This window comes from Eurypyga helias, unplaced genomic scaffold, assembly GCF_000690775.1.
Source record: "Eurypyga helias isolate BGI_N326 unplaced genomic scaffold, ASM69077v1 scaffold5517, whole genome shotgun sequence".
Lineage (NCBI taxonomy): Eukaryota > Metazoa > Chordata > Aves > Eurypygiformes > Eurypygidae > Eurypyga > Eurypyga helias.
Window position 1 is genome coordinate 91,149 of NW_010263613.1, and position 21,902 is coordinate 113,050.

The window sequence follows — 21,902 nt, forward strand, 5'->3', positions numbered from 1 at the left end:
CCATTTTTTAGCAGCCTAAAAGCTGCTTCTGTGCATTGGCTACAAATGAGGAAGAGAAAATCTCTGCCCTGAGGTGTTTCTGCTTGTTGATAAGCAGCTGATTTAGCAATTTAAAGAACAATTTAAAGAGCTGCTGTTGTGGGCTTATTAGGGCCCTGAACAGCAGGTTCAGCTGGAAAGCTGAGATTGCTCCATCAGGCTTTGGGGGGGTGGGAGGGGGTGTGCAGTGGTGAGGCAGCAGGTTTGGAAAAGGAAGGGCTCCAAGGGCTTCCACCAGGATGCAAAGGACAGCAGAAAAATACAAGACCAGTTTGGGGCATTGTAGTTATTTTCACGGGGTACCCTTTGGAGCATTTTTTAAATTCCTGACTTTTTTTTTTTTTTTTGGCCAAGAACATGCAGATGAGCTGCTATTGCCCCATGTAGGCATAAACACTCAGTTTTGTCTTTATGATGAGTCCTAAAACTGCTGAGAATAAGGGCAAAACTTCGCTGCCTAGAAAGGTGACAGCACTTGAAAGCCAAGCCCTGGGCTTCAGAGCCCCTTCTCTGTTGTGCCACACACACTTCCCCCATTTTCACACAGTGTCAAATGATTTCTAGAGCAGAAAGGAATGAATTTGACTATAGAAAAGGTCTTTTTTTCCCCTAAAAATGCTTTTGCTGTTCACTGATAAAATGTTAGGATATAACCTATGGGAGGACATTCGTCCATTAATAATTTGCTGGTACCCAAATCCCAAAAGGCTGTGAACAGCATAACTTCTGACAGGTGCTTGGGAGTGCCAGATATTCAACAAGTGTCAACGTATCCTCAGAAAGATTTGTGGCCAAAATGATTAAAAGCAGGATGGATTACAATTTGATGAGGACCTTTCGCTTAGTACAATTATGTACACCAATTTACTTAGTTAATTTCAGCCATGATATAGGACAGGACTCATTAGCTACAGTGAGCTGCAACATTACTGACCTCAACATGATCCAAAACTGTGCATCCTGGGGAAGATTAATTCTCAGGCTTGTCTATGAAAAATGTACTGTGGCGAATCACAACATATTGTTTAAACTCAGCAAAAGAGTGTAAGCTGAGAATGATACACTGTTGCTTGAACTGTAGCAGTTTCTGTCCATAGACGTTTACCTTCCCTGCAGTCTGATCGTTTTTCCTTGCCTATCAGCCCACATTTGAGACAGTTCCAGTGTCATCAGTTCCTTCTAATGGTATCCAGCTTCCCGGGCAGAAGCCAGTTTGGAAATCAGTTAGCTGTGAGTATGCCAACATGTAACCAGTGTTCACTTTATGCTAGGATAATGAGAGAAAGAAAGATGCTTTTGTGTTTCAGATGTTAGTCCCCTCCTTTATGCTGGGGACATGTTGCATATATTTCCTTAAAATCATTGTCAGCTTATTGTCATGCAGGAACCAAAGTTTCCCATTCAAGACTGGTGTTGTACAGACACACTCTGCTGTCCTTGAGACATCAGTGTCTAAAAAGTACTGATTGTTGCAAGACTGGGGATGTGAAAATAACCTCTAAACAGTATGGTGCAGAATTTGTCTAAAATATTTCAGCAGTGTATTTTCCTGTTGCAAATCATGACAAGAAAGATGCATACTTCCTTCACGTTTCTTCTCCAGTACTGCAGAAACTGTAATATTAGAAATTTATCATTTTTTCTGGGTCTGCCCTATTATTCTGATGTACTAATGGTGTTACCTTGGACATCTCTGACAGTGACTGGCAGTGCTAATGAAAATGATAGCTCTGCTCTAATCAGTGGCTCCATAACTGCCAGCAGCCTTCCATGGGAATGTCCATCATTTATTTTGAAAACTCCTCCCATCGCCATTGTTCAGGGCTTAACTAAAGGGGTATTAATACCTGAGTTTCTAAACTAGTCCCTTAGATGTTTACCTCTGGATGTAGTGCCACAGACATTTTCCTTGGTTGTAAAAGCTGCTCTGCTCATATCCCTGCTCTGCAAGCAGTTGTACTAGAACAGATGGGGAACCAAATGCCTAGGGGTACCACGGACGGTCCGTGGTCCCAGGTCCAAGGGTGGAAAGAGAGACGGAAAACACCTTAAATGGCTTGGCCATTAGATAATATTCAAGGCCACAGTTCAGAAGGTAGAAGTCACTTAATAACACACTTAGATTTTCCATATCAAAATTATGCAAAATAAAGAGTGTGTTTTACAAAAAATGTTTAAGTCCCTGTATCTGTAAATGAAATTATTCAAAAATCGTGGGACATGCACATGTTTATAAAACATGTAATGCTTTTTAATTCACTTTCTGATTTCCGTGGCTTTTGAATGCACTTGGGTCATGTTAGTAAACTCTTCTCTGCAGGCCTGGGAGCTGAAATTTTCCTTCACTTCCAATGCAAATCATGATTCTGCTCCAACTGCAGGAGTCTAGGAGCTGGACCTTAAGGGAAACCTAAAAATTGTCCTGAGGTGCAAGAGATCAGTCATAAAAGTTGGCAACCCTGGAACTTATGCATGTTATCACATTTGGGTCTCCATGACAATAGGGTATTTCTATACTTGATTGTAGAGATTTAAAAAATTTTTCTCTGTCATCCAATAATTTCAGGTGGCAACTAAATTTTAGAATAGAGCAGTAAGTCATTTCACAATATCTATCAGAAATTCCATTAGACATAATGTTTTTCAAACTTGAAGATTGTACATTGTGTCCTGTTTTGGTGCAACAAACCTAAACAAGCAACTCTGAGAAATATATGTATGTGAGCATATAAAATATATACACAATGCCTTACGATGGTAAATAAGTCAACACTGATCTAAGAAACTGTGTCAACAGCATTTTCCCTTCAAGAACTTTTATTTTTAATTGTTCATTAGACAAGTGCCACCACAGTTTGTTGGCCTGGGTCAACAAGGATTGAGTACAAAAACTTAATAATTCCTGATAAACAGGAACTTCCAACCTGACTATCTTTCTCACGAAAAGCAACAAGTTAAATAATCTGAAATGAAAATGGGGATTTTATTTCTAAGGGCTTATTTCCTCCAGAAAAAACAGGAACATGCTGTGGTTTACACTGAAATTCCTCTTTGAAGCACTTCCTTTATTAGTTTCTGAAGATTTTGTCATCTTGGTTCAATTTTTTTAATGTCTCTGTACTAAATGCAAGCGTACATTCAACATTCATGTAAAAATTCCCTTATTTTCAGCTAATAGCTGTCTAGACTGTGGACTAGATAAAAGCAGCCCATCCATAACAGAAGAGCTCTCCTATGAGATCTCTTTCTCAGAATCCATTACGGTCCTTCCAAAAACCCAAGAATGGCCGAAAAACCAGAGGTTCAAAAAGGAAGACTCTGCTTTGCCAGTAAGTTTGTTCTCAGTGTATTTCCTCAATTTTTTTTTGGCTGTTGTTTTTGGTTTTTGTTTGTTTGTTTGGGTTTTTTGGTTTTTTTTTTTAACACAGTAATTTCCTGCCTTATATCCCCCAGCACAGCGGCGCCTGTTAAGATACATTAGCTGTCCTTTGCAATGTGTGCTTTATAGTCTGCCTGCCCTACCTGCCTGCCACTTGTGACTGCTTCCCAGAGAGGCACCAATGCTAAGCTGGATATCTAAGCTTGTTTTTTAACTTGTACCCATCACAGATAGATGTGCGTAACTCAATCCACAAATACTGCATCATCCACACATTTTTCACGTAGAAATAAAGACCAGTTACTGGCACTAAAACTCGCAACCATATTCATTACTGGTCTGCTTTCCTACAGTATTCCCCCTCAGGTTATCTGCCTTTGTTAACACATGGATTTTAAACTGTTTCACAGATGAATGGGAGAAAGCAAGCCTTAGTCCTGCAGTAATGCTGATTGACTCCAAACAGTCTTCAGGGCAATTATATTAAAGGAGAGACTACATGAATAGTTAAAGGAAAGTTTATCATATCATCCAACTAGACATACACTAGGCAGTTGTGTCATTATCTGGAATTATTTCTTGCAGTCAAAGAAGTCAGTTTTCTATTTCCACCAGCCCTCACAACCTCCATTATTGAAAACTGGAGCATTAGGTTTGTGCTTCTGATACTACCTTTTTAGTGAAAGGTATGACATAGCTGTAAATTACTTGGAAGTATTTCCTGAATATCCTGATGTCCTGAGACCCTGAACTAATCTGAAATTATTGCTATCCACACAGAAATTGAATTCCCTGAGAATTATCTATTTGTCCATCTCAGGTACCACCAAGGAAGAAGAACCTGAGATGCAGAAGTAAGCTTCCCTGTTGAAAGGAGGGATAGGTCACCAAATAGATAACAACTGGCGCAAAATCCCATGGCTTTAGTGGGTCTGGGTTTTTTTCTGTGGTGGACATAAGGATATCTCTGCATTCATCATGATTCTGGCAAACCAAATGTTCCTCCTTGCTCCTTGTAATAGCAAACCTTCACTACAACACACACACGCACCCATACACACATACACACCCACACAAAAAAACCCAAAAAAACCCTTGTTCTCTGCAACCACTCTGGTGTTTTCCAGCTGATAAAGCAGGAAAACCGATGACAAAGAGGAAAGAGAAGACACCAGATGCCACACTGAATATTAGGGACCTATATATGTATAATTGTATTAGATGTATTAGAAAAGGCCAGCACTGTGCTGGAGATTAACTATTCTGCATGCAGGACATCATTTTGTATGTTTGGAAGAGTCAGGAGTCAGGTCATCACAGAGACTTTCTGAATAAAGTCAACAGTTGTAGCTATTGACATTCTCTTACTTCATATGCTGCCACTCGTGGTATTAGATTTTTTCCCATCACAGCTCAGAAGGTAATGGACCCCAGCAAAAAAGCCACTTCTTGCTCTGTTGTAGAGAGCACTGACCAGTCACCCTGAAGCACTGTCCCCCCTTCCTCAGGGTGGGTCAACAGGGCCAGGCTGAAGTCTATACTGCTCTGCAGGGCAGGTCTGACACGTTAATATAATCAGCTTCATGGGTGGCATATACTGAGCTGCACAGAGAGAGATTATATGTCATCGAATCCTCTGTCCCCTGCAGCTCCCAGAAGAGCAGACTCAGCATCGCTGTCTGCACAGGGTTACATGCAATTTCCCCAGCGTGGGACCATGACCAAAGTGACGAAGAGATTACAGAACTGAAAGTCAATAGGATTTCAGGCCCATCTTAGTACACTGTGCAGTTCCACACAGAAATGATGTGTCACACAATTTCGGACGTGATCCTTAGCCAAAGCATTAGTAGTCAAATTTCAAGGTAGCACATCCTCCTTCAGTGCCACATATTGTGACTCCACTGCTCGTAAGAAAAATCACTGGAAAATTGTGACACAAGACAGAAGAGACCCAGCCCCAAACCTTGTGTTAACACTGCATCACCTCACAGTGACCCTAGGAGTCGAGCAACCACCATGAAAAATCATTGTGGGTACCCTTTGTAATCGGTTTGGGAGTGTTTGTCATTTTTTCCTTGGCAAACATACTTGCCAATGAACTTTGTTATTCCCTATGTTATTTTCTCATATTGTGTGATCTTATTTTCTTATTTTCAACATGATGTATTGTGGTTTGACTTCTTCTGGACTTTTTGAATCCCTGGAAGCAAAATGCATAGATATTCTTTAGTATTTTATGTGTCTTCAGAAGACTATGCTCTGTGTAGATTTTGTTGCATTATTAACTCTCAGCTTAAGAGTAACAGTGGAATGGCTGCATTCTGAGGAGGGAAGATTCTGACCTAAAATGCTCCAGACAGCATGTTAATTAGTTATTCCATCCCCTGCACTCTTTCTGCCCCAATTATGATCAAACCCTGCTGACCATGTGCAATGTGATTTAGGAAGTCCTAACCTACATGATCTACATGTCCTTTGTCCTCTCTTACTTTTGAAGTCTGGTGTAGTTTAATTATTTTTGTTTACTTTTTTCTTTAATCTGTTTGACTGACTTCATCTAAAGATGGGTTAAATCTATTGAGTCCAAATTGGTTTAAAAAAGGGAGGACTGGGCTAAAACCTCCAGAAGCAAAACATTATTAAAGTCTGGGTTTCCATTCAGTTCCCTGAAGGGAGGAGATGATTTGTAATGTTATTTATTTATACCTCTGACTAATGATTACTGGTTTAAATAACAACTAAATTTAAAAAACATACAATACCAAAGATCCACAGTCCTTTGAAAAGCATGGTTTTTACTGTAACTTTGTTATTATATCTAACAGTTTTGTCAAAAACTGATGGATATTTGTTTTTTCTGACATTTGTACAAATGCTTATGGCATGACACAACATTCCTGGCTCTGGTCCATGACGCTGCAGTTCTAAAATATGTAGACATCTTCACATGCCCCAGATTATTAAGTGATATTTAGTTCAAGCCTACTTTAATAAATTATTTCTTAGCTGCTGGGAGTCCTGCTGGTAAGCCTAAATGCTTCTTGAGTAATAAAATGTACCAGTAAATTGGCAGGTTGGCATCAGGATTAAGTGATTTTGCTTCTGGGCTTTTCCTCAGATCTTCAATTTGAACTGTCCTAGAAGACATCATAAATTAATAGCAATATGCAAAGCAGGCATGGATTCATTGCCCTCACACAACTGATATACAACCATATCCACGATGAAATGTGTCAGCTACTTCAACAGCATTTGAAGATGCTCTGAGAGAGGCAGAAGCAGAGGAAAATGTTATATCCTGCTGAAAAAAACCCATAGCTCATTCATCTCAGTCAGAGTACAGGCAGGGCACTGAGGTTACTACCTCTGCTCCACCACCACCTACCAGTCAAACAGCAAGGGAACATGATGAGCAAGAGGCTCAGTGTTATGTTTCAGATGGATCCAAGTTACGTCAACATACCAGACCAACACATACAGTTGTAGTTCATCTCTTTGGTGTTTTCCATCTACCTAATATGACTTCCTATCACATACGGGCATCTCTTTCAAAACAAAAATTCATGTCCTCTAATTTCTGTGCAAATAAAGATGTGACCCATCTCTACTGCAGAAATTCATTGTTCGGAAAAGCCGGTTTGGACTGACAGAGGTTGGAGACCTCTCTCCTGAAGACATGAAGAAGATCCGCTACCTCTCCCTGATTGAGCTGACAGCCTTCTACGACGCACTGGGGGTGGAGCTGAAGAGGAACCGTGCAGAGAGGGTGCGGGGACGAGGTACTGTGCTGTGGCGTCCCCATGGGGGCCACGTGGGCGCCGCTAGGCGTAGTTCAGAGTTCGCCTACAGGCTGTGTTTTCTCTCTTTCACATTTGTTGTTGTTTTTAAGAAAATGGTCTGTTTGGAGTCCCTCTCAACATACTGCTGGAGAATGATCAAAAGAAGGTTCCTGGAATAAAAGTTCCCCTCATCTTCCAAAAAGTAAGTATAACTCAGCTTGCTCATCCACTAAGATTCATATTTCCACTGTTTGCATTGACATTGAAAGCAGACATCAGATAAAAGACGAAGGGTCTACAGACTTGAAGATGTCTACAAGTTGTATGTCTGTATGTTGTGGTTTGAAAACCTTGTGGCAGATGACAAAATTTGCTCCTTTTGTGTTTTTATCTGTGGTGGGGACCTCTTTCCATTTTTGCAATTATACACTACTGTACAGGAAATTTGGGGAAACAAATGTCTGGCTTTCTGTTTCCCTTTCTCATTAAATGGAGAGCACTATGCAAAATTGTGTGTCCATGCAGACATGAGTTGTCTCAGGAGTTTTAATTTTACATGAATTCAAACTGTATGTATTACTATTATTTCCAGAATGGAAGTCTTATCTTCTCATTGAGGTTTTTATGACAAGACAACATCATTTATACAAGTCATTTGACAGTAAAATGATAGCCAGCATATGTCTTGGATGCAGGTACACAGACACAAGCATACATGAAATTACACAGGTTTACACAGGCTCTAAACTACAACAATTTTCCCTGTAAATACCAACAAAGGGGAAATGGTGTGGAGTGTCAGGGAAAAGACTGACATGACTGGAATATTTACATGACTTTGCAAGCAGTTCCACAGCTCCCCTGTCAATATACCATGGAAAATTAGAAGGATCCAACAGCTAGGGCAGGAAGCAGAGCTGGTGGTGCAAATCCAGAGCTGTATAAATAAATACTAGGAAATTATTTTTTTTTCCTTGTTGCAAATAATGTTAAATCAAAACATATTTATTTTTTTAATACAGGATTAGAGTGGAAATCTAATCCTCTAGTCACAGAAATTTCAAAATAAAATATCCTGGGATCATTTTCTAATCTGAGTTTTCAGTACCCAGAAATGTATGTTATCTATAGCCCTTTCCATTGTGCTCCTCAGGGAAAGACTTAAACATTTCTCAGAGGTTAATTTTCCCTCAAAACACCATTGTGTTCTACCCCGTGTATCTGCCCTTTTATTAATATGACTATGTGTTAATTGTTCTGTGGCAGTGCCAAGTCTCAAATCAAGGACAGAAGTGCCTATTGCATTATTATCAGTTTTCCGTACTCTGCATACTCCCTATTTCAGGGTTAGGAATATGAAGAACAAATTAAGGAGGTTTATTTACATGGGTTGGCTTGTTTTCATTAGCAAATTACATAGAAATGTATACTTTTAAAATAAGTTGCAAGGATACCTAGATTAAAAAAAAAAAAGTTAACAGTGGTTTTAAGTGCTTCTGATTATCTTCCTGGGTTTTCTTGGACTTTTTTCAGTTGCTGCTCAAGCTTGAGGAAACAGGTTTAGAGACCGAAGGAATTCTACGAGTGCCTGGGTCTGCCTCCAGAGTCAAGGTACATGTTCATGCCAGTTTTCTGTCTGCTGGACCACAGACTCCATATAAAATAATACAGCACACACAAACGCACACCACACATAAATACTGATGTGTGTATTTCTATTCCTACCAGTGAAAGGTCAGATTGGTTCCTGGGAACCAATAAATCACAAAACATGTGGTCTATTGCTTTGCATTTTTCAATGTTCTATATAAAGAACAGGCTTGATGTTGAATGCAGTTCTTCTCCACTAAACATTGAGGGATCCTTTCAGTTTATCTCTGTCATCTAGAATTGCTGTGATCTTATCTCTGGTTTAATTTGTTTCAGAAATCCAGGGTTGCTAAACTGGGTGAACTTCAGATAAAGATCTTATTCTATGTCATTTTAACCTTTGTGTCATTTTATTTCTCATTTATCTTCTGTCATCTTGCCATTTCATGTTCCAAGTGAGAGAAATTTGGCCTTCATTCACTGTTTGGCAGCCTTGAGTACTGCATTTTCACAGGCTATTTGCAGGCTATGAACACAGGATTGTTGGTACCCAATAACCTGACATTGTGGCACAGTAATGCTTGCAATTGTTTCTGCAGACTAACTTGGTTCCACAAGCTTTAGCAGAGGCAAAATAGGAAAACAAGGGGGTTTTGTCTTAGTAGTGTCTACCTCTTTTCCAGTTTTTTGTTTCTCCTAGGTGTTTTTTTGGTCCAGTTTAAGCAACTTCTTATAGTGCCTCCCACTCCCACTTTCCCATCCTCAAGAAAGCTAGTCTTGCTTTCTGAGGCAGGAAGTCTCAACACTGTGGCAGCCACACAAATATTGGGGACTGCTAAACGTTGATGGTCTGGGGATCATAAAAAATGACTGTACGAGAAAACTGGCATTATATGAAACACACCGAAGATAGGCAGTAAGTGTCCTGGCTCCCTTTGACTCCGAGGATGGGATAAAAGCACTCAGCACCTTGCAAAGTGCCACACCTTGCAGAAGGGACCTCCTAATTTGGCCTGTGCTTTTCAGCTTCCCTTTTTTTCCATGCAAATACTTAAAGTATTATTTCACACAATCTCAATTTTATCAGACCTCTCTGGGGAGATTGCACAGCAGGCCTGTGCTCTGCCTAATTAAATTACTTTTTTATTCTTTGCATATAGTGTACTCTGTGTGTTGTTCACTTCTTATTCACAACCTCTATCCAGGGAGCTGCTATGAGATATGACTTTATATGTAACTCTCCTATACTGGGTGGCAAATTAAACGGCCCATATGAAAGTTTTAAATTATTTGAGTTTTGGCTTCATTTAAGTCTGTCCAACAAGCCAACCAGCAAGGGAGATATTTTTTCTAATCAGATCCAGATTTCATCCCTCAAAGCCTTCATACATTATTATGACATTAGGATTTGAGAGCATTCCAATTTTATTTCAGTCTTGTTTGTAGAAAGAAAAGGCATATGGAAGTCATTAAAGGTTACTCTTCTATAAAACAAAGAATAGAGAAATAAATACAAGTTTTCCTCTCTAATGTGGTTTGTAACAAAAGATTCAGTAAACCAAATACGCTTGACAATCTACTGTAGGATCAGCCATGTTTAAAAAAAAAATTGCAAAAATGGTTTTTTTTTAAGAAGTACTTAGGTGCCTATCTATATGTGAGAGGAGGAGAAGGGGTAAGGGGATGCTGTATAAATACATACATACATGGTTTCCTGTGTAAAATGTATGTTTCAAATTCTTGCTTTCTATTTCTACGGCCTTTTCCCAATTCTCAGGAGAAAAATGTGGAATAGTTTTTCTCTCCCCTTGTGATTCTGATAAGGTAAGGATTTCTGTTCCACATTTCCCAGTCAGTTACCAGGAGAGTAGTTAATCCAGGTGTTTGTATGGATTATGTGCAAAGGATGTGAATACAGAGGAAGCTGAGAGCGCCCAGATTACAACCAGTAAAATGTGCTAGTAAAAACAAGATTGTAACTTTATATACCAAATCCTGAATGACTATTTCCTTTTATGCCAACCATTTCACTTCATTATGTGTGACCATATTTGATATGTAATTTCCTTCCATTCATATGAGGCACGGTAAACAGAATTCATTTCTTAAAGGTTTTATGTCTGAATGGACTAAACTTTACTGCGTAACATTAAAATACATTTGACAGAAGCATGATCTGAAACCTGAATATTAGCTACAAATGCATTTTGTCATAAATGGTCTCACAAAAAGCAACAACAAACTTCCTGTGGATAAGGCAGTGTTTGTCCAGTAATTGTGAAAGCTGCATTATTTATGGATATCCTTATATTACAGTAGCATCCTTCAATCTTACTAATCCAACAAATTTTTGAGAAGCTTGCATTTTCCAAACAGTGATCTGGGTTTGAAGCCAAAATCTGTTCCTACTAGGAACCTTACTGAATATTTCCTATTCACACATATCAATCACACATTGCGTGACACACTGATTAGTTACGTTATGGAACTAACAGACCTCAGTTATAGAGTAAGATGCTGACACTGGAGAACAAGAGGATTGAATGGGCATCCAAAATGGTATAATCAATTCTGTCTTAGATATCTCTTGGGGTTTTTGAGGGGTTTTTTGGCACTTATTCAGTGGAGAGTTTTTGACACAAATGGTTTGATACCCTTATTTTATTACAAAGTGATCAAATCAAATTACAGCCATCCTATCAGAAAACATCCTTCTAAAGACAGGGAGACCTGAAGTTAAAAACACTTGCTCAAGGCCCATGGACCTGGATGCCAACAGTCTGTCTAGCAAGTTCACTGGCAGTGAGGAAGACACTCACTTCCTTGTGATTTAAGTGTCAAAACCCCTGAGTGTGTTTTAAACAAAAAGAACAGTTGTGCTAAAAGTCCTGTTTAACTGAATTTCCTGTTTCTAGTTCTAGGACATTGCGCAAAACTGTCTTGCTTTAAAATGGTTCAAATGTGTCACTGGCAGAAATCTAGCTATTTGGCTAATAAATAAATAAATAAATTTGGCAAACCAAATTTAGCTTGGGTTGCAAAAGATCCCCAGGAATCTGATCTGTTAACCTGCTCTGAACTCTGCACAGCTGTACCTAGGCTGCTACTGCTTAAGGGATACTTTAACTATGGTGTAAACCTGTCTGTTGTCTGTAACGGGATTTGTAAAGTGGTCTCAAACTGCTGGGTCAGAAGCAATGATTAAAGGTCAGATGTTCCTTTTATCTTTCAGAATCTCCATCAAGAACTTGAGGCAAAATTTTATGAAGACACTTTTGACTGGGACCAAGTGCGAAATAATGATGCAGCAGGACTGTTGAAAATGTTTATCAGAGAACTCCCAAGCCCACTCTTCACAGTAGAATATCTGCCCGCTTTCATCACGCTAGTAGAAAGTAGGTGGAAAAGGAGTTAGTATGAACTGATCTAGATAAAATGTAATAGTGCTGAAGTAAAGAGAAAAAAAGACCCAGTGCATGAGCTGAACATCTAATTTTTCTACAAGCTTTTCTTTTAAAATGGAGAAGAGTCCCTGCATTTAGCTAATGGTATAGACTTGTCATGTGAGTGACACAACTGTTTAATGTGAGATTTGAATCCTGTGAGCAAATGATGGCTGAGAAATGACTTTCATATATAGACTCTGATTCACACAAATTATAGATTTCACAAACAAAAATTTCAGCATGGTAAACTCAAGTCACTGCCCTTTAGCTGATATTCTGCTGGATCTATTTTATTTCTTCTAAGGTCTGTGCTGAGGCCGGAATATTTGTACAAAGATATGTGTGATCACAGATAGTTTCAGGCAGGTGGCTTTTGTTTTCAGTGTACATACACCCTCTCATTCTCAGTACATTTTGTTCATTTCTCTTCCAGGAAGAACACCTAGGTACCTTGCCATACCTATTGAGTTTTTGTAAACCCACTTGAGCTAGGACAAACTATCCGGATGGTGAATTTATTAGGCAAATCAGTACAGAAAACGTAGAACCTTTATTCAATAAGGTTGCAGCCAAGTTTTCAGTGTCTCCATGAGGCAGTTCAAAGGGCACAAGGAGCTGACCCCTTCCTGTAATCTTCACGTACCTAAGTGTGCTCCTTGTGAGTCCTGGACTGTTACAATTCTTTAGCAGTTTAGAGGCTGAACAGGAAATGTCAGTGCAGAATAAAGTGACTTTACTCCCTCCAACAGATTCACCGTCCACAACACACACCCTTTTTTTCTCCAAACCTCTCTCAGCCACCCAAAGTGGAAGCAAATGACAGTTATTCTTCCCCTCAACTCCACCCCAGCTCTTCTCATTGCACGGTATCAGTACATACCAATTGCCGAAAACATGAAGGAATTTTCTAACTGCCAAGGCTTTCTACACTTATCTAGAGTGCTAGACTTGGGACAAATACTCAAATACTTTTTAAGTTAAAGGCAATCAATCTCCAATCCAGTGGCACAAGCATTCAGCAAATTCCTCAATAAAAACAGCCCCAAAATTTTCTGAAAACAAATACCCATTTCAGTTTGAAAGGGGGAAAATACTTGATTCACCTACAACACATTCTGACCATGATATCAAGGAGAAACTGCCTAGTGCTCAGAAATACCGTCTCCTTGCTCTTTAGGCAGAATTTTATAGAGCCTTGTCTCCCCCTGTGACAAAGACCAAGCTGATGAGGAAAAATCCATGCATAACAATTGGTTTTATATTTTTGGAAAAATATTATGGTTAATAACTAGCTAAACATGCTAGGCCCAACTGTACAGCAGTTGCTGTGTTTCTAGAACTGCTGACTAACATGAGGTTTAGAACAAACCAATTGTAACTGGGATTTTAAAATATTAATTATTCATATTCTTAGAAATCTCCAAGATCAAGTTACAGCTACAAGCTTTGCATCTGTTGATCATGCTGCTGCCTGAAGCCAACAGAGACACAGCCAAGGTGAGTTCTTTGTTTGCTGTCACCTGCCATCTGTGGTGCTTTTGACTTTTAAAAGAGAGACTGGGTTTTTTAATAACAGTGATCAGATGCTGCACCTTGAAAGTATTCAACTATGGGTGTTATAATTTACTTGAAAAGATGTTCCAATTCCATGGCTGTCATTTCTCTTGCAAGTAACCAAGAAACGATTGCTGGAGGTATCCAACTGCTGGTGTCGGTAAATGGCTCCCAGACGTCATTTATTCTGGAACATCCATTTCAAAGAGGCATGTTCTGCACATAGGTTGGAAAAACAAGGTTCAGTTTCTGGCTGTCTGTATAACTGGAATTCTCTGGGATGAAGTTAAGTGAGAATTTACCCCCCAGGAGCTTGTCTAATACACTCGAGGGCCTCCAGGGCACTGGACCAGAGTGGAGGAGGTAGTCAGAAGTAAAAACCCCAGAAATGTACATCTATAGCACGGATGTCAGGACCCCGACCTCAGCTGTTAGGCCTTACAAACCCATGTCCACAACCATGTACGACTTCCTGATACAGACATGGTGGCTACAACCATTTTGGGTGCTTGGCAGCTCTCAGATCTGGCTGAAGCTATGTCCTGACCCTAGGAGAGACAGGCTGCATCTTTGGGCTTATTTCCACATAAAGGAAACCTGGGTGAACAGGCTGTCTGGGAGCTCCAGACAGGTCCCCTGCTCACCAGGACTGTGCAGATCCCCCACCTCTAAGTCTCCCACTGACCAGTTTAGATCTTTATGAGTCCAGGTGCCTTCTTTACCTGTACCAGGTGGCTTCTCTACCTGTATTTATTTATATAATAACAAGCAACAAGAATATCCACTCTCTTTAAAGCATTTGGACGTCTACTGGTGCTCTGTGAAGAATGGGGGTTATTTCTTCTACCAAAGTCCATCCTGATATAGAGCAGTATCTGTAAAACACACACTAGATGAGTAGTCTTAATTGTTACTTGGCTTTTATATGGAAATAAAAGTGATGACAAAACTGAATGCATCTCTACTTGCTATCTATAATGAGAATTTAGAAATTTCTCCAACACAGTTTCTGTTTTGTAATTCCTGGGTTTGTAAAAATGTTTTAATTACAATGTCAGGGTACAAAGACAGCGATTTTAATGGTATGGTGTTGCAAAAGGACTCATTGGCAGACCCCAACTCTAACCACAGCTGCAACCCATCCTATTCAGTCACTCAAGCAAAATTCTGAATAAACTGCCCAAAAGGGAAATGAGTTTCCTTCGACTCTGCCATGCATGTGCAGAAGTGACGTCAAGGAACAACCACTGAGCGCTTCTTGCTTTCATTATCCCAGAATAAAAGTCTGGGGATTGCTGGCAAAATTTCCTCAGATTATATCAAATATGGCCCTGGTGCACATTTGAAGAGCAGCTGATCACCCTGAGGATTGTAATATAAAAAGCCTTGGCCAGATACATCAAAATGGACACCTTGAAATTTGTGTAGAAATTATCTGTTCCATTGCAACACTTATATCTTTCTTCCAACACAGGTTTCAGAGCCTTACTGCAGGTACTGTACTTGATCTACGAATTTGGGATTATGGTGTGACAGACAATTTATTAATGAGTATTTTGATAACATTAACTATTCTTCTGTGATTGACACTGGTGGTTGTGCCAGCAAATATCAGAGTTAGAATGCAAAAAAAAGCCCTAAATTTCACCTCCAAGTGCAATTATAGCAGCTTTCAAGCCAGACATCATACGTTTGAAAATGCTGCATTTAAGAAGTAAACAGTTTGGTGAGACTCAGCATAAAAAGTGTTGCTTTTCCAGGCCTTTCTTCAGTTCCTGAAGAAGGTGGTTGCTAATGAAGGGAAAAACAAAATGAATTTGTGGAATGTTTCTATGATTGTTGCACCAAACCTCTTCATCTACAAAGGGAAACGCGCAAACCAACAAGAAATGCAAGCAGCTGCCACCACTGCGCACATCGTGCGGCTTTTAATTCGGTACCAGGACATCCTGTGGACAGTGAGTAATGCTGGTTCCCTCTTTATGGCTCCAGTACAGAGTAGCACTTTGCTATATGCAGCAGCTCTGCAGAAATCAGAGTAAACTGACGTTCCTAGAACAAACAGTTAGCTGTTCTGTATATCTAGAATGAGATAAGGTAACAGATCCCTCTGGATGCAGATTTACCTCATCTATCCAAGATGTCCATTTTAGCATGACTTACCCTCTGGAGATACCTCCTGTTTTTAAAAGAGAATGCAGAGGAAAGCAACTTAATCTAGATGCCTAGGTGAGATATCTAGAATTGAGTGGGATTAAATGACTGTTTAAAGTTCAGCCCATAATCCTTGCTGGACTTCCGAAGACCGGCATGAAGATGATGACAGTGTCAGCACATTTCCTCATAACAGATGGAGGGTATGATGGGGATTGCAAAGACAACCTCCTAAAGAAGTTCCTACCACTGCAAACATCACTAAAAAGTTTCATATGATATGAAAGAGGCTCTACAGTTTCACCAAATGAATAGCTGTGGGATGTTAGAGGGAACTACTAATTACATCTATCTTCTGGGAATAAATAGAGCTTCTGCTGCCTAAAATTTGGTGCCTTTCTAAAGCTCCAACACCAATTCTAGGGGGGTGGTGGTGTGTGGAAATTACTGTATATTCTCAGCTCTGATTTCCTCCCTTTAGGTCCCATCCTTCCTGATTTCCCAAGTGAGAAAAATGAATGAGGCAGCAATGAACAACAGCAAGAGGCAGCTGATGTTTGACAAAGGAGTGAGAAAACTTCTGAGGAGAAAGACCATGGAACGGGAGAGGCCTGAAAGACCAGAGGTACTATAAAAATATATCATTTTCAAGGGCAGCTTTAACCAGCCTCCCTCCTTTCTCATCTCCTAAGAGCTTATGGGGGCAGGGAAGAAATTTTGCCATAGAAAATAAGCTGATTTGGGAGCTATCTTGAAAGACATGCTTCCCAGTCCAACACCCTGATAAAACAAAGCTTTGGGGATTGATTGAGAGCAGGTGAGGAAGGCAGAGTGATTTCTAGCAGCCCAAGCTATAAAATGTTGCAAACACATGCTGGTTTTGAAGCTGTTTTATAAGAAAACGGTCGTATGTGTACCGTTCTTGACAGCAATGTTCTGTAGATATTCAACACATGGATCTGTAGTTGAGCAGGGGGTGGTCCATATAAGGATTAATTGCACTTACCCATGCCCTGTTCCAGGTCACTTGATAGTCTCCTTGCAAGCTTTAGTCTTACAGCTTTGCACTAACTTCTTAAGCAGAGAGAAAATCCAGTTTGCCTAACATAGATGACAAAACTGCCTCTAAATTTTAAGCACCTAATGAAGTAGTTTGTGTTGTTATTCCCCATATACTCAGAGGAGAGAAGTGGATAGTTTTGAGGATTTGCAGAGCTCCAGGTGCAGTTCAGACTTAGGGATGTCTGATACTAAGATCTTCCTCTGGAGGTCTTAAAGGCACCAACTTTCCCTCATTGCCTGGATATGGAATTTAGGAACTTACTTGAGGTATGCTACTTCAATAGACACCTAAAATTAACTTATGTATCAGGTGCAACATATTCAGTTGGGCATCAAAGTATGATGTGCAGATATGCACAACATCTACAGTCCCTGTAGCAGCTTATATATTGTGTTTCCATGTAGCAACTACCTTTAATAACCTGGAAAAAAATCTTAGGTCTTAAATGGAGGTTTAAAAGAACAGAGATTGGTGAACTGTAAAAGGAGTAACCAAGGAACAGGTCAAGGACTCTGTAGATCAGTCTTGAAGAACAAAAGAAAAGACAAATTAGGAGGGAGTGATATTAAGAGATTATAAGAAATAGAGAATATGCCATCTAATACAGACAACAGAGAAAATAAGGAGGGAATATCCGGGAAAAACTAGAAAGAGAAGCGCTATGTATGAATTGCGAAGCCATGCTAGATCAGCTTTTTGGAGAATTCATTTGCCAGCACTGACTGAAATATATTGTGGGTAGGACACACATTTGTGCTGCAGATGGAGAAGCAGATGTTTGTTTAAAATGACAGTGTAGACTACTGTGTTGCAAAGCTGTATTCACCCTGGAACAAATACAGTGAGCGCCTCTGAGGAGAGTCAATTACCGCAGTCATTACACCTACGGCAAGACAAGTTCATTGATCGTAGTAATTGGCTTTGCGTCTAATAAAAACAAGACTGGCCATAGCAGGTAGCTGAAATATGAAGGGTAAATTGGAGGCAAACTTTGTTTGGATAACTGAGTTGAATTCTGAGAGCACTTAACACAATCCCCGGGTCTCAGATGTTCTAAATTACACAGGGACAGAGACTGGAGGGACTATTGTACTCTGCTCAGCATGGTATTAACTGGATTAGAACTGGAATGCAAACCTTGCTAATTGATTTATCCCCCATTAATCATGGAAGAGTGCATAAACTTCATAGACGATCATTTGAACCCTACACAAGGTCAAATTTCAAATTAACAGAAACCATATGGTACTTTGATATTTTACTGTACATAAGCTTCGATCTAGCTGAAGATAAAGGAAGTGGAAACAGACAATTGGTCCTTCATGCCTCAGGAGAATTTAATCTTTAAAATGAAGACTAAATATTCTTAGTCATTTCTATGTATTTTTAAATAAACCGTTGGTTCCCTGACCAACGTTAACAGAAAGAGCTTTAAAAAATCTCAGATAACAATTTGACTCAATAGTAGTGCAAGCAATCAAAATTCAAGGGCAGGTACTTTATTCTGCATACATTTGTGTGGTGCTTACCATGGAGTTTGTGCCTTTGTGTCGTGTATTATATGTATCTATACATCTGTGTTTGTATGACTGTAAATGGTTTTTCGAATAATTAAGTGAATCCAGGACAGTGATTTTTGCAAGCAAGCTCAAAAGAGTTGCAGAACTGCTTCTGAATGGAGCTACAGTAATACTTGCCTTAGACTTACTCTACTGAATATTGATTTTAGGGAGCTGTCACTTTTCCTCCATACCTCCAGTCTGACATACCTGAGGGGGTGATAAGAGTTTATGCTCCACTGCATTCAAAAGTCTCTATGGCAATTCAACTCAACAGCCAAACAAAAGCCAAAGACATCCTGGCTCGATTCCACTGTGAAAACAGGTGGGTAAACCAGAACATTTTGTTTTTCCTGAACAATAATATCAGAACCAATAATGAATAGATTGTCCCCTTTTCAAAGACTCATTGTGTTACGAGAACTTTTTCTAATCTAAAATTACTAATTTATTGTTACATCGGTCAAAGAAATTTTAACCACTGATTTTTTCTTTATATTTTACTTAATAATTGGATCCTATAAAGAATCAATCTGCCCTCTGTTATGTCACTGCTAAAAATATACATTTTATAGACTTGCTGCATAGAGAACCCAGATGGATTGTCTTATATCTGGCCATAAAAGTTAATGTTTTTATTTCTGTAAAGTAATAATTATTAACAGTTAGGGGAAATGGTAAATTGTGTCTGAAGGTCTTTTCTGCAAAGCATTCCCATGTTACCACATACTTCTGTTCTTGAAATAAATAATAAAAAATAAACAGTGTAATAATAAGGCTTAGTTAACAGTGACACAGTATTCTACTTTTGTAGCAGACTCAGAATTCTGCAGGGCTCCATTTGGTGGAAGTCCTTAGTTTTGGTAATTAAGTACACAGGGGCAAAAAATACCAATTATTAGCTTAATACAGATGGTGGTTGATAAGTCAGTGGTTATAACAGAAAGACAAACTGCAGGTTTTTTTTCTGTCCTAGCCGCGGTTCATCACAGAACATGAGAGGCCAGATCCAAAGTTTACATGAAATTGGAGGAAATATAGGTAGGTCTTATTTTTGAAAAATTAATTTTGTCTGTCTTTAGTCTCCTAAAACTCCACACGACAGTGCTGCTTTCACACAGCTGAGTCTCTCCTACCTTTCAGTCCATATGCAGGAAGGGAGTCTGACCCAAAAACTGTTAAAATCAATGTAATGATTCCTTCCGAGTCCAGCATGACTGGAAGGGCACCCCGCAGGAGAGAGTGACCTGATGGCTGGATCTCAGCAGGACTCCTGGCAGTCTTGCCAAATTCATCTGACCTTTTGCTTACCTCTCTCACTCCCATAACTGAGCATTTTTCTGTGGTTAAGAGATCCTTAGCCGCCTTCTCACCAGCACATTCCACCTCACTGTCAAGACCTTCCCCAAGACCTACTTTTTCTTCATTGTATTTCAGTGTTAACCTCCTCCAAATAAAACCCACAGAATTGGGAAGTCATCCCCTGGATGTATAGGTGTACTATGCTCATATTAATCCATATTCTTTAAATAGATTGTAAATTACTTGCAGTAGGGACTTTTTCTTCTTCCCTGTTTCATGCAGTGAAATTTCTGTAGTAACAACAGTGACTTGCCATACAAGTTCCTGTCATAAAGGTCAAAAAACAGATTGTAATGTGGTATCACACAGTCCTGCCTCTTTCCTTTCACTAGTCATACTAAAATTCTGGATGCTCTTTTGGAGTCTTTTGCCAACTGCGTGATTAGATTATTCCTTCATTCTTCTAGATTCAGCTCTAACCAGTTTCTATGAAGTTATTACAAAACATCACAGGTTTGCTTCAACAGCAGTCAAGAAGCAAAGTATTTACTACCGAAGACATACTCACACAAAGCTAAATTTGATTAGTGGTCTGTTTTGTCTGGCTAAACAGGATGACCAACAGATGCTAAAACAGCAGAAGATCCTAAAGGCCTTGTGAAACAATCCCAAGTATTCTCACCATGCTCCTTCAGAAATCTGGACATGTAACTTACATCTTCATTTAAAATTATTTTCAGTCCTAGATCTTGCAGGGCACGTTATTCCATTAATCATGCATTAATTAATTTATATTGCTTTCACTTCACTAAGATCACTAGGACCTCAGTGACCTTATAAGTAACTGTGCAAAGGTTTTACCATAATTCTTCACGTCACAGCAGTGTAACCTCACCAGTTAAATGGCTTCATCACCCAGTGTAAATGCAACATAATGCAACCAATCAACTTAAGCATTTATTGTCCCATTACTCAATTAAGAAGCACCAAATGCCTCTTTCTGTGGCAAATGCAGCAGGGACTCTGCAGCCAACTCCTATTCCCAATCATCACCCAACAAAACCCACAAACTGCCAGACTTGAGAGGATTTTTTTTTAACCAATGAAATAGTAACTGCCAAAAACCTGAATATAGTCCATATATTTCTTTGCAAGATCCTAGCTGGATGGGAACACACAGTTTAGAGAGCTAATCTTTCATCTTTTAAAAATAGTGTAGAAACAAAGTCAGAGTTGTAATTCTAGCCCAGTAATTTCAAAGAAATAAAAAACTGTACTGTGTCACTTACAGTAACAGTGTTGAAAATGCTTCTAAAGAAACCATAGTGCAAGTCAGAGATAGGTCCAAGGACATTCCAATATAGCTCTGTCCCATTCACTAACGTGCTGAAAACATCCTATGATTCGTGGCTGTCGATTTCTGTTTCAGGTCAGCACTGTTTGGATCCGGACGCGTACATGTTAGATGTTTACCGTGCAAATCCTCAGGCAGAATGGATGATAAAACCCAAAGCAAGTTGAAGCCGAAGGCTGCAGTGTTCTGGACAAAAGCCAAAAGGACAACAGTGATGCCTGTCATTTCAAGAAGCTCTTGCCAGAGACGACACAAAATGGTAGCTACAGGATATCATTCCTTCCTATCGTACTGTCCGACTGATGCTCAGCACATAGTGCTTTTGGCATAAGCACTATCACTCCAGCTTCTGGACCATCTGAAAATATCACATCAGTTATGCTTTGATATGGCTCACACTTGTGCCAGTTGGCCCAGGAGTTAAGGAGGACGGACCAAGGTACGGCACAGAGAAGGCCTCCTGTCCCATATGGAGTTGCTCGTTTCCTGACCTGGTGTTAGGACATGAACATTTGGAAAGAGCTCTGTGGCATCTGCGGATGTGTGAAACACTACCGAACACAGCATAACACGGAAGCATCACGGAGACATTCAAGAAGAGAAGGTATCTGCCAAGCATGGAAGAGAGAGACTCGACCTGCAGCAGCACCAAAACATAGCTGTGTGACAAAACCAAACAT

At 39.6% G+C, this 21,902-nt stretch overlaps 1 protein-coding gene across 1 annotated transcript in view; it reads left to right on the forward strand.

Annotated features, from left to right (window-relative positions):
• Positions 1-21,389, forward strand: part of ARHGAP28 (Rho GTPase activating protein 28) — a 73,595-nt gene extending 52,206 nt beyond the window's left edge. The window contains exons 4-15 of the mRNA XM_010156097.1: positions 1,182-1,269; positions 3,211-3,368; positions 7,035-7,200; positions 7,311-7,402; positions 8,734-8,811; positions 12,023-12,185; positions 13,651-13,733; positions 15,551-15,748; positions 16,426-16,569; positions 18,737-18,891; positions 19,543-19,607; positions 21,298-21,389. Coding sequence (XP_010154399.1) covers positions 1,182-1,269; positions 3,211-3,368; positions 7,035-7,200; positions 7,311-7,402; positions 8,734-8,811; positions 12,023-12,185; positions 13,651-13,733; positions 15,551-15,748; positions 16,426-16,569; positions 18,737-18,891; positions 19,543-19,607; positions 21,298-21,389 — 1,482 coding nt within the window. The remainder of the gene's footprint in view (positions 1-1,181; positions 1,270-3,210; positions 3,369-7,034; positions 7,201-7,310; positions 7,403-8,733; positions 8,812-12,022; positions 12,186-13,650; positions 13,734-15,550; positions 15,749-16,425; positions 16,570-18,736; positions 18,892-19,542; positions 19,608-21,297) is intronic.
• Positions 21,390-21,902: the final 513 nt, after the last annotated feature.